Source organism: Glandiceps talaboti, chromosome 4 (assembly GCF_964340395.1).
Source record: "Glandiceps talaboti chromosome 4, keGlaTala1.1, whole genome shotgun sequence".
Lineage (NCBI taxonomy): Eukaryota > Metazoa > Hemichordata > Enteropneusta > Spengelidae > Glandiceps > Glandiceps talaboti.
Genome location: NC_135552.1, coordinates 26,086,390 through 26,098,975, shown reverse-complemented (window position 1 = coordinate 26,098,975; position 12,586 = coordinate 26,086,390). Strand labels below are relative to the sequence as shown.

The 12,586-nt window shown below is 34.3% G+C and overlaps 1 protein-coding gene across 3 annotated transcripts in view; it reads left to right on the top strand.

The window, feature by feature from the left end:
* Window positions 1–12,051, top strand: part of LOC144434638 (transcriptional activator protein Pur-alpha-like) — a 28,795-nt gene extending 16,744 nt beyond the window's left edge. For 2 of the 3 annotated variants that reach the window (XM_078123137.1, XM_078123138.1), the window contains exons 3-7: window positions 4,739–4,841; window positions 6,699–6,817; window positions 7,207–7,327; window positions 7,692–7,804; window positions 8,214–12,051. In XM_078123137.1, the coding sequence (XP_077979263.1) occupies window positions 4,739–4,841; window positions 6,699–6,817; window positions 7,207–7,327; window positions 7,692–7,804; window positions 8,214–8,351 (594 nt within the window). In that variant the 3' untranslated portion in view covers window positions 8,352–12,051. The remainder of the gene's footprint in view (window positions 1–4,738; window positions 4,842–6,698; window positions 6,818–7,206; window positions 7,328–7,691; window positions 7,805–8,213) is intronic. The other variant, XM_078123139.1, reaches the window with a different exon arrangement.
* Window positions 12,052–12,586: the final 535 nt, after the last annotated feature.

Sequence of the window (12,586 nt, the reverse complement as noted above, 5' to 3'; positions counted from 1 at the left end):
AGAATTTTTTTTTTATTAACTATGAACCCAAAGTTCATGAACATGCATTCTTATAAAAAGTTTTATTTAGTTATGTTGCAGAACTTCAGATCATAGGGCAACCAGGATATCCATATTGCTGTTGCTATGCTGAAACAACATAAACACTTTTGCAATTTGTTTACAACTCTTCCACAATGTTTGCAACAACAAGGGAGATAAAATTATTTTAGTGTTTTGGAACATAGACTGTGGGAGGGTTGATTGCCGGTATCCAATATTTCAGACAAAGTGGAGGTCAGGATCTACATGCAATGGAGACCTTTCCCAATATATAATTTGTCTAAACATTCTAAAGTGCCATTGGTCTACATTACTGTAAGTCCATATGCATGAAAGTACTGTTATCAGAATGATTAGGCCTGAGATATATATGGGTTCAAGAAACTCAGTCAGTGTGGTTAACCACAGAACTAGAGGTCCCTTGACAAAATGTACAACAATCAGGAACTGAAACTGGTTGATGTAGACATAGGTTGATTTAGCCTGCAGAGATGCATATGGCTGGCTAATCATTAACAGACATGTAGACATGTCTGCCTGGACCACAGCCAGTCTTGTTAGTGCATCAAAGGAACTGTGTGATCCACATGACTTGGTGAACTCAAAACCAGCTTTCCTAATACCTATGCATATCATTGTTGATACAAAATTGTACTGGTGATTTGTTGTCATTGTATCATTTAGGATGATACAATATTTGGACCCAACTCTTTGCCAAATCTAGTATGGCTATTGTGACACTCATAGCAAGTAGCTGTGTAGTGGTAGACTGGTCATAAAAATGTACAGATGAGTTATTGCATTGGACCTTGGATAACAATGCATTTCATCTCTGTTTTAGTTGCAAATAATGAAAGTAAACGAGGGCAGAGAAAAAGGGGCTACATAAAAAACTATTTGAAAATATTTTCTCAGTACAATATGTTGATATTAAATCAAGTAAAATGTGGGATAACTTGTGGAAGTTGCATGTGAAAAAAAATGCCGCATACCACATTGTGCTTTTAATATGTTTACATGCAGGACTTATTTTGCATATTAAACAGGTTATAATGCATAATTAATGATGGAAGACAATTAGGTGATATGTTAACAATGGTCTTGCCAATATTAAAATGTGGCATTAGAGACTGCTACATATACAAATGTTTGCTTGTTTTTTTGTGACTTGAATATATAATTTTCAGAACTAATGGTTTCACAGATTATATGAAACTGACTTACAGAAGAAATTTTTTACATGGTTGTATAGTTCTTGGTATATTTGGATGTTATTTAGACTGGATGAATTGTTGGTAAAATGTTGTTACAAATTAAGAGAACTGTTAAACTTGTCCATTGTTTCTTTGTGCATTATAGGAATATTGGTTTCTGATACCATCCATGATGTAGATTAAAGTTCAGATGTCTACACAGTTTACTATGTTTGCTGTGCATGACCCAATGTCACTAGTGTTTGAGTATGTGTATAAATGACAGGCTCTAATGGTAAATTTAAGTGAGGTATTCATGACCGAGTACAGTATTGAAGCGAATGCCTCTGGAGTTATGATATAGTTTCTTTAAATTCAGTACAACAATAGTGAGGATGGATTGTGCCAAGATAACAAATATCCAGGTTTGAGGAGCAAAGTAAACACAAAGTTTCTTGATTTCAATAAATATATTGTTTTATGGAGGTATTCAAAAATGGTTGTGGTTTTAACAAAGTAGTACTTGTAACCTGTTTTAGTATTGTTTATATCAGTAACCCATCTTGTATAAGAACTTTTATGCATTTAGACAACTTTGATCTTTTGCATTGTTATACCAAAAATAGGCACTAGTAATCTGTATGTTAGTCAAATAGAAACCATGTAGTGGTTATGCATATATATTTCAAACAAAATGAGAGATCCAGTAAGTTTCTAGGCAGTGTAGAGGCAGAATATATTAGTTATAACTTATATACAGCACATAACATTGGTCTCATGTAAGTCATATCGTTCGACCAATTAAAGTGTTCAAAAATTGTTTCAAATCTCAATTCATGACATTTTACTGTGTAGGACTGATAGGACAGACTTCAGCTAAATTGCTGATGACTTTGAAAGTTTTACAGTAAGGGAAAATATTCACAGAATGAAATGGTTAACAGAGTTCATTTACTTGCTACATTTTCCACATACTTTCATGGGAGTGGGACAAGTACTATATGAGGAACCTTCCTGTTTATTTTCAGCTTTTCACCAAGGATCAACTGCAATCCTCACTTGTTTGTCTTATATATGTTGAATTATTAGATCCTATGAATGGAAACAGACTATAGATGTATACATACAAGGAGCAATATTTGGTTCATATTCAATACTAGGGCCAAAACTTGTAAACATGACTTCATTTGCATATTCAAGCACATGTGTTTAGTCCCCTTTGCTTAAATTTTGAGAAAAATGTTAGTTTTATTTTCATAATCACTGCCTCATAGATACATTTACCTTGAGGACACCCAGTCTGCTGCAGATATATATATATATATCTATCAGTATATAATCATCTATTTTTTGTGTACATGGACATTGTCAGGACATGGCATTAAGTAAATGCTACTATTTAGTTGTTCTTTGCACATTTGTAATACCATGTGTATAGTGAATATTTAGAAACACCAAGCAGGAACTTCAATCTTCAGTATGACAATCTGATATAATAATAATGGTTATCAGTTTGTCCTGTTGTACTTAGTATGACAAATATCTATTATCCATAGCCCGAATACTTCAACTCATGAGTTGTCACGTTTTATTTATAACACTTACATCATTTGTGAATACAAAGAATCGATATTTTGTGATGTCAAACCTTGTACTAAGTTTTAGAAAGTCCTCACAGTAGCAGTACAACATAAAAGGTTGTATGTTACTGATAGTTTTGTCCTCAGGCATTTCCAATGATTTATTCATTTATTGATAAATGATGTAACTAGAAATAAAACTGTTAATTTTGACCAAGTTTAAGTGACAGTGATTGGTGCCTATTGAAATTTTTGCACAGTCTTTACATGGACATCCATGTCAAAAGTGAATTGGGTGTCATTCATCAATTTGATAAGTGTGTAAATATTGATGTATATATATACATGCCATATATCATTTATGTACTTTAAGAGTAAACTACCGGTAAAACATACCATGCACAAACCAAGTTGAAACAAAAACATGGACATTCTGCATCACAACAATCCATGTCTACGTCACTGGTTCTGCTGTGTTCGAAATATGGGTCAAAAACATTCAAAATTGCCATTACTTTCCCATATTTTTCTTTGATATTACTGGCACTGGTATAAAATGTTATTCTCCAATATTTTTCTTAAATCAGCTGGAAAATATTCATGACTTAAGGGTTGTCACTACTTGTTTCGTGACTTGTAGTGACAAAGTCCCCTAGGTTGCTCATATTTTCCTTGGCTGATGGAGAATAACATTTAATTATTTGGTACATTGGTGCTTTAGATGTTGAATGTCACCTTCATGTCCCCCAGTCAAATTATAGATTTTCCCTGAAAACATACTTCCTGTGCAATAAATCAGGTCATCATATTCTTATGAAAGTAAAATCCTTGTAACTAGTAAGGAGTGTTGTATCAATTTTCTGATCATACAAAACCAGTAACTGTATTGATTATCTTTATACACACTAAATCTATGAACAGTCTTTGGCTGAGTGAAGTACAGGATTTTATACAGCATTTGTCTAATAAGCTAACAGTTTGTGTCATTGGTGACAATTTATTTTAAAAAGTACAAAGTTAATGTTTGCAAAGGTACAAAACTTTTACTTCTCCTTGACCTTCATACCCCCCCCCCCCCCCCCCCCCCCCCCATTACCACCTGTAGATATTTCATCAAAGTATCGCAGAAGGGGTATTCTTACCAACATTTCATTTGGTTTTGGGTCAAAGCAATATTTTTCAAAAATAAAAACAATTAAAAAAGATAAAATAAAATAAAATCCCATCCCATATCAGAAACACACAATTATTTTTTTTCTGCCTAAGTTATGAAATGTCAAATACTCAATTACTGCTGAAAGATAGGATACATTGTTTTTGATCTTGATGGTAGGTTATCCTGATGAAAATAAAACTGAACACTTCATACATTTGTATACCTGGCTTGTAATGTTGCTTGTATGTTATACTGGTTAGTTATCATTTGACCTCAAGTGACCTTACAATAAGTGTATTTAAAAATCCTAGGCATCAGTCACCTACCAGTAGATACCAATCAATAGACCTGTTGCCGGTTCCAGGATGCACTGCACATCTCTCCATACAATACCATGTATTGTGTACGCACTCAGGGGTTTGCACGCACTACTCAGGGGGATGGTTGTCACATGACCGTACCCTGGGTTCACCTGTAAAATCTCTCTATGGTGTTTATTCTTTGTTCTATAAAATCACTCATAATCAAAGATTAAGTCTTTTCACCATTTCCTGATGAAAATGTTATTTCAAACATAATAAAGACAAAACAAGACTAAATGTAACAACTCAAGCGACATGCTCCCGCGCAATGCATCTTGGAACCAGAAAATCGACTATGGACCTAAAGACAGGTGTTTTCCATGAATTCGATATTTATATGAATACCAGAAAAGGTATCTCCAAGACTGAATGATTAATATGCTATTATTGTGGATTGTTTTACAGGTTGGAGCTGGTGGGAATAAGAGCCGACTGACTTTAGCAATGTCAACAGCTTTGGAGTTTCGTGATCATTTGGTAGACTTCATTGAACATTACACACGTTTGGGTATGTACTATATGTATCTCTTTAGTTGTATCTATACACTAGATATATAATCAGATGTTATTCACCAATATTTTTCTTCAGCCAAGGAAAATACGAGTGACCTAAGGGGATTTTGTCACCGAGTCTAGCAACTCATAGGGACAAAACCATTAGATGACCCTTATTTTCCAGCTGAATGAAGAAATATAGTGAAGAATAACATAATTATACCAGTGCTAGTAATATCAAAGAAAATTAGGGAAAGTAATGGCAATTTTGAATGTTTTGGCTCATATTTTGAACACAGCAGAACCAGTGAAGTAGACACGTGTTGTCATGACAAGAGTACATATTCCATATTTTTGTTCAATTTGGCTTGTGCATGGTATGATGCATTATTATCAACACCCCAAAACAGATTTATGAACTGGCAGTGTTAGGATACAGTGGGCTTATAGCTACGGTACTTTCCACCAGTGTGTTCTCTAATGAAAGACAATATTTTTTGTCATTGGACAAGATGATAAAAAAGAGGGTTTTCTTGTGACTAAATTGTAAATGATATGGGAACACCAAATTTTGGTTAGTCACAAGTTATGCTGCATTGGCGTGTCAAAGTGGTATATTGCTTTCCACAGACTTTGTCGTATTCCATATCCAGACAGAAGTACAGATATGGAGTTTTAAGATCCAGTGTACTAATAAACCAGTTCCTGTAGCTCTTTATCACATTTGTGGGTAGGGTTAAATTTTAGTCATAAACTGAGTCTTAGTACACCAACAAAGTATACAATATTGAGGTATGATTACATGTCCTTGCTAAAACACTTACATGCAGCTGGTAGGGCACATTAGATTATTCGTTTCATGATAGCTGTGACTTTGCTAAGGGACGTCAGATTTTATCACAATTGTTGAATAAGAATTTCAAACATCACTTTGTAGCCATGACATAAAATTTCTTGTATCAGATATATTTTGCCCATCAGTTGTATTGATTAATACTAAACCGTAAATGCTTTGAATGAAGTATACTAGACATAAAGGTAATCGATGAGGTCATTTTCTAATCTTAGAGGAAAGTCTACACTGCCAATATCTGACTGTGTCTGTTTAATGTCATTACACAACATTTTTATAAGTTGTGAGTACTTTAGGTAGTGTTGTTACTTGTATGTTGTAATTAAACGTTCTATTTTTGTCGGAGAATGTAGACAGGAATTTTCAGTGTTGCGATTTTTCTTTAGTGACGTCATAAGTAGTTCTGATTGATGACTATATATCATGTAAATGTATAGTAACTTTTAATTGAAAAGAGATCAGGAGAACCGCTCAGCCACAGTGCACTGGTAAATAACAAGCTTCAAACAACTGTCCCTCTTGTACAGACCCCTGAATAGTTAATGAGTAATAAATGTCCATATTTACCCCAACCTGCTCTTTAGCAAATGTACAAAATGAAGCAAACTGACATCAGAGTTTTAGGGATCAGTGTTTCCAATATGATCTTTTCCAATGCATACGTATTGCATATGCATTGACCCCCTGTCAGTGTGTACACTTTGAAAACTAATATGTACACAGTTTGATGTAAAGATCTTCAAAATGATGGCATGAGATATTTTTATGCCTAACATATTGTGAAGTAAACGGAAAGCAAAAAATACAAACTTACTAAATTATTCTGAATATGATTTGTTTTCATCAAAGAATAAAATTTAAATTGTGAAGGTGGCAGAAAGAAAAATCATTCATATAATTTGTATTTTCATTGTAAAATGTAACTCCGCAGCTTCGCACAGAGACATAAACGGGCTACATGAATACATTGACCTCATTCTGTACTATTAGATTTATCTTTATCCATTTATCTTACAGGTCCACCAAATCCAGATAACCCACCAGAGGATGGACGCCTGAAAAGCGAAATGATTAAAAAAGATAATAGGCGTTATTATTTAGATCTGAAAGAAAACAACAGAGGGCGCTTTCTTAGGGTAAGATATTTAGCATTTTTCATTTGTTAGGTTGTTTGAGTATAATGATAGGGTCATGCTTTCATCCCAAATACCAAAATGAAAGGGGATCTCCTAAGTTATGCCATCAGTGATAGTGTTATCCCAAAACAGTTCTGTGAGAGTTTTGGCTCAGTGAATGGCTAAATTTTTCCCCAAACCCCACAAGACGAAATGTGTGAATAATAGTTGTCCATTGAATGTGAAATAATAGAAACGGTAAATATGCCACAGAGTTGTGAAAGATATTTATTGAAGCATTGAGCTGATAAGAGGCACTTTGTAGATGAGTTCCTAGAAATGAAATGTTAAATAATGTAATATAATGAGATGTGTATACAGACTCACTTGTACTTTTGTTCCATATCCAGGTATCTCAGACAATCAACCGAGGCCCAAGAACTCACATAGCCCTACCTGCACAGGGTCTAGTTGATATAAAAAATGCCCTCACTGAGATATTAGATGAATTTGGAACAGATGACGGTGGAGGTACGTTATCTACATGTCTTTGATGTTTTGTTAGGACTCGTCACTCTTGTCAAAACCAGAAACAGATATATACAAGGGAAAATAAAACTGCAGACTTGGTATTAACAGTGTAAACAAATCTGAAAATGTATGAAGAGTTTTGTAGAAATTTCGTCACCTACCAAAATATGTAATCTATTGTAATTTGATATTTAAATCCTTGTAAGTGTCAAGTGTGCAGATATAAAAGTACAGGTAGCTTACCTGTAATAGATATAGTTTTACTCTTCCTGAAGGTAACAGTTGTAAGTAGCATCGTACAATTTTTAGCAGTGATATGATACAGTTATAAAGACCACTTTCTTCTGTTTGCCTCCCACTACAGAAGTGGAGCAAGAGTTGCCTGAAGGCCGTCACATCAGAGTTGATAACAAGAACTTTTACTTTGACATTGGTAGTAACCATAGAGGTGTTTATATGCGTATATCTGAAGTACAGGTAAGACTGTTGATTCAACTTTGTCTATTACATTGCATTACTACAGTCAAGACAGAGTTTATGTTTCTAAATATCTCATGGGGAAGATGTTGTATCTTTTCTGTTATTACTATGGAGATGACAGCAAGTCAGAGAACCTGATGAATACTGCACATGTGCATTGTAAGAAATATTGTTGTTCAGAGACACAGCACATCAAACCTGAGGTTCCTTTCAAATTGTGTGAATGTACATATGTTGTGTAAAAAATGAAGAGTACTGTTTTCCTAACTAACAATTTAGGTCTGTTATCTATTGATCACAGTCCAACTTGTTTAATTTTTCATAACTCAAAAAACCTGTTATGCATGTTTTTTGAAGGCAGATGTTTTTGATCAATATTCAAATGTCATTTCTTTTATGTCAACAGCCACGAAGCCAGTACCGAACATTCATTACAATTCCAGAGAAATCATGGACCCGCTTCCGAGATATATTTTCAGACTATTGTGACAGAAAAACCAGCAGTCATGATGGTGAAGGCAGTTTAGCTGGCTCCAAGGATTAACCTCTCCCAATTTCAACATCGTATTTTGTATAAAACAAACTGGTTAATAGGGTTCAAAACGAAGCTATGGGAGTTCCTTAAGATAAAAGAAAAGTAAACCAAAATCGGTATTTGCATCAATTTTGGCCATCTTTGATGCTCAGCCCTTACATCAAGAAAAGATCAGTTTTTTTGCTGCCAGTTTGGAGAAGAGGAGATCTTATTTCTCTCTTTTTATTTGCCTTTCCACTTTCCTTGTTTTATTGCTTATCTTGACTGATTGTGACGTGAAAGGGTAGAGTACATGTTTTGTACTAGGATTGTATTACAAGTCCCATTTCCTAAAATGGTCAAAAAAAAATGTTCAATGAGTAACAATGTGAAGAGTCAGTCAGTTTTTTATCCAACATTTCCATGGTTTTGAGGTAGTTCAAGTTCTGTGTACTTCTCTTCTTCTCACTCAAGTCTTTAAAAAGGAAATGGAATTACTCTAGTTCCATTTTGTTAACACTTGTCTACATTTTATGATGACGTCCTGCGTTGTATATCACATATAATGGTCAATAAGCTGACATTGGTCTAGATGACATTATGTTCATTTTGGTCCTTTGTCACTTTAAACTGTGTCCAATACGTCTAACACATTTATTACTAGAAATTACTAGAACTTATTAGCCCTGTACCCAGTCCTTTATCCTCTAAGTAATAAAACTAGTGCCCCTTTTAATATGTACTTTGTATTAAAATTAGTTCTACCTGAGACAGGCTCTGATTGGTGGTTGCGCATTGTTTGTTCCACAGTTCTTATTTCATTGTAGTTTGCTATTTTGGTCACAGGACTTAAGGGTAAATCAGCATACAAGTTTAATAGCATTGTTTGTAATGTTACAAATTTCAAAACCTTACAAAGTGATAAATAACAAAACTTTGATAAGTTGTATAGTTGTTTATAATTCTGCCAGAAACACCGAGTTCAACCATCCAAGCCTCAATGTCAGTGTCTTGGGGTCTCAAAAGTGATTGAGTTCAGACAACGTTCTGTAGAATTTGTAAGTGTATTTAAAAATCAGGTGTCCTATTTAAATTTTATTACCAACAGTTCGTGTAATAATATTGGAAAACAAATGTTTTTATCTTATTTTTTCAGTAGGTAAACACTTCAAAGGGTTGATGTGAAGGCCTTTTTAAAAGTTTAAGTTATAATTGTGTATTTAGTGGAATCCTGTTTTATTTGCAGTTGTTTCCACTCTAAATGTTGTTTTTACACGTAAAAGGCCTTATCAGTCCAAGTCAAACTTTCCACTTCAAATTTCTTTTTGAGAGACAAGTTAGGTAGATCTTTGGAATTTGTCAATCTTCTGTAAAGTAGCTCTAGCTTACAGTGTGTACTTGTAGTTCTTCTTTTTTTTTAAACACTGCATGGAAAGAAGTCCATACCAAAGTTTGAAAAAAAAATGCTGGAACTCCCAAAGCTTGATTTTTATGATCTATGGAGTGTTCCTTCCATGCAGTCAAAGTGAAAAAGCCAGCAGTATTTTCATTGGTTTAAATTCAAACATATATCTGAAATACCACCTGGTAAGTTAACCACTGTATCTAATGCTTAGCTTACATTCCACTGACACAGCCATGCTGGCACTTTGGACTTTTTGCCAAATATTATCACCAATACACATAAATCAGGAATTGTTGAGTAACTTCATGACTGACGACATATCTCCTTTATGACAAAAAGTTTTACAGATTTGTTGGAAAAGTAGCCAATATAGCCATTGTTAACTGAGTGCAAGCTAAGAGATACTAGGTTTATATTCAGAATTGCACTTACTGATTGATTCATTGATTGAAGTTATTGATTGCTAGATTGATTGATTGATTGATTGCTATATTGATTGACAGTTTTCTTTACTTATAACTCCTTATTTGGTAGGTCTTCAGCAGTCAGCTGTGTGGATAGTGTTCATGGTTTTTATACCAACAGCTGACGTGTCCTAAACTCTTTTATATCCAGCAGCTCTTTGCGTAAACTAGGCCTGTTTTAGCTGCTTGACAGTGTTACATTGGTGCTGCAATTTAGCCTCATCTGTTTATATGCAAGCTGGCAAACTAACTGCCCATAACTTCGCAGCAGCTAAAAAGTCTTGCCTTGCCTTCAAGACCGTTTCTTGTACATAGTATAAGTTGAGTAGCACACCGCTTGTAATCACTAAAAACACATTAACGCAAGGGGAGTAAGAACTGCTGTAATAATAATCATATATATATATATACATATAAATATATATTAAACTCTGAAAGAAGCAACACCAGTAAATATGTGCATGAAGTTGACATTGTAAAGAATTTCTAAAAACCTTTATTTGCACTTGCCCACCACATCTGACTGTTAGATACGCTGGCCCGGGCTCATGCATATTAACATGAAATACCGACTGAGAGTGATGGGCTGGAAACAGTCAGTTACCCTTCATTAGTAAGCTTGTGTTTGAAGCCATTGTCATTGACTGGGATGCCAATACTACTATAGCAAAAAACCAACTTGTCTTCTCTATAGGACTGTATTTTTGATATTTAAAAAATGAAAAAAAAAATGATGGTCATCTAATACGTTTCTGTAATATGACCTTCTTGTACCTTGGATTTTGGTATTTGTCTACCACATTTATTTACAGTTGGGTCTGTCAAAATGTGTGTAGATATCCAAAATATTTTATTAACTTGGACCAAATCATGTCACATCAAATTACAAACAAATTTACATCATTGCAGTTTTATTTGGACAGTGTGCATCCCAGTCAAAAGAGAAATAGTGAACACGTGTAAATCATTTTCGGGAAGTTTTCAGAGTTTGTACATTTCGTAGACCATACGATAGACGTCTGGCTATCATCAATGTGAAAATGCAGCAGTCTGTGGTCAATTTAGGGACAGTCATTTAACCAATTAAAAAAAAAAGATGAAATAAAAACTACTATAGTACAGAGACCCCACATTAGATTGGCTGTCCCACTATATCAACATCATATTACTTCCCCAGGTCACCCAGACCTACTAGTCAAAGAGCAGTAGAAAACAGAGAACAAGTAACCAATCACACACGCACAGCAACAGTGCCCCAAGTCAACAGGTGATATTGAGATCACAGCCGAATCATGGCCTTGTAGTGGCAAAATTGCATGGAGTCTTTTGATTGATATAAATAGCTTTTACACTAATTTATAAAAATCTCTAAATTAATAAGGAATGGTTTAGATTAATGATGTTATAACGAGATTAACCTATCCATGGATAGAAACTGTTACACTATAGATAAAATCCTCAAATTATTGAGGTCATTGTGTTCCTTAAGTGCAAACAAATTAAAGATAAAACTTTCCTCGATTTAGCAGATGGCAAATCGTTGTAGTACCCAGTGAAGATAGGAGTTTCTTGTTCTTTGTTTTGACCCAATCAGAGCCCTTGTTCTGAGTTTCAGTATGTCTGTACTTTGGTTTTGGTGGGCAATTTGCATATTAATGCATATGTAGATTATTCTTCCATATATGGTACAAAGCTACCATCAAAAGATCTGGAAGTGGCCCTGGAGCTGTATTTTTGTATTATTTGTCAACCCTTTAATGGATGTTTGAGTAATGGCCCAATGTTGAATTTACATCCATCATTACAAACACACTGTTCCAAATTTTGTTGTGCAAATCATTATTAAATATTATTACAGATCCTATTGTACAAATATGTGTCATGGTGTCTCTTATTGTAAGATACTGAATGCTATGCAGACTGCAGTGTGCAATATTTTACTCTCAAGTCTCTCTGATCTGTACATGTATACTTGGAAGGTGTCTTATTTCATAACTTCATTTATCAGCCATATTTCTAATCATTTTAAGCATCTAAACTATAATAAAAGTATAATTAGGAATCAGAATTGAAGTTGCAAATGTAGCATAAAAATGTACCAACAACAAAATAATACCTGTACCATGAATAAAATACTTTTCAGGGTCAAGTAGTCACCAGCTTGGGTAGTCAGTTTGTTCAAATAGTTGCAACATGTAAATTTCTTTTGTTATACCAAGGAAAATCAATATCCTTGGTGGAATCTTAACAGGTGTGATGTTTTCCCTTGGTTTCCTTGCAAATGTTCTGCATTTCTTTCAAGAAAGTCTGCTGAAAAATATCTGTAAAATTGCCATCTTCTACCCAAAATTCAAATTTATAACTTTGGCAATTCTATGATTCCAAAGTGTCACAAG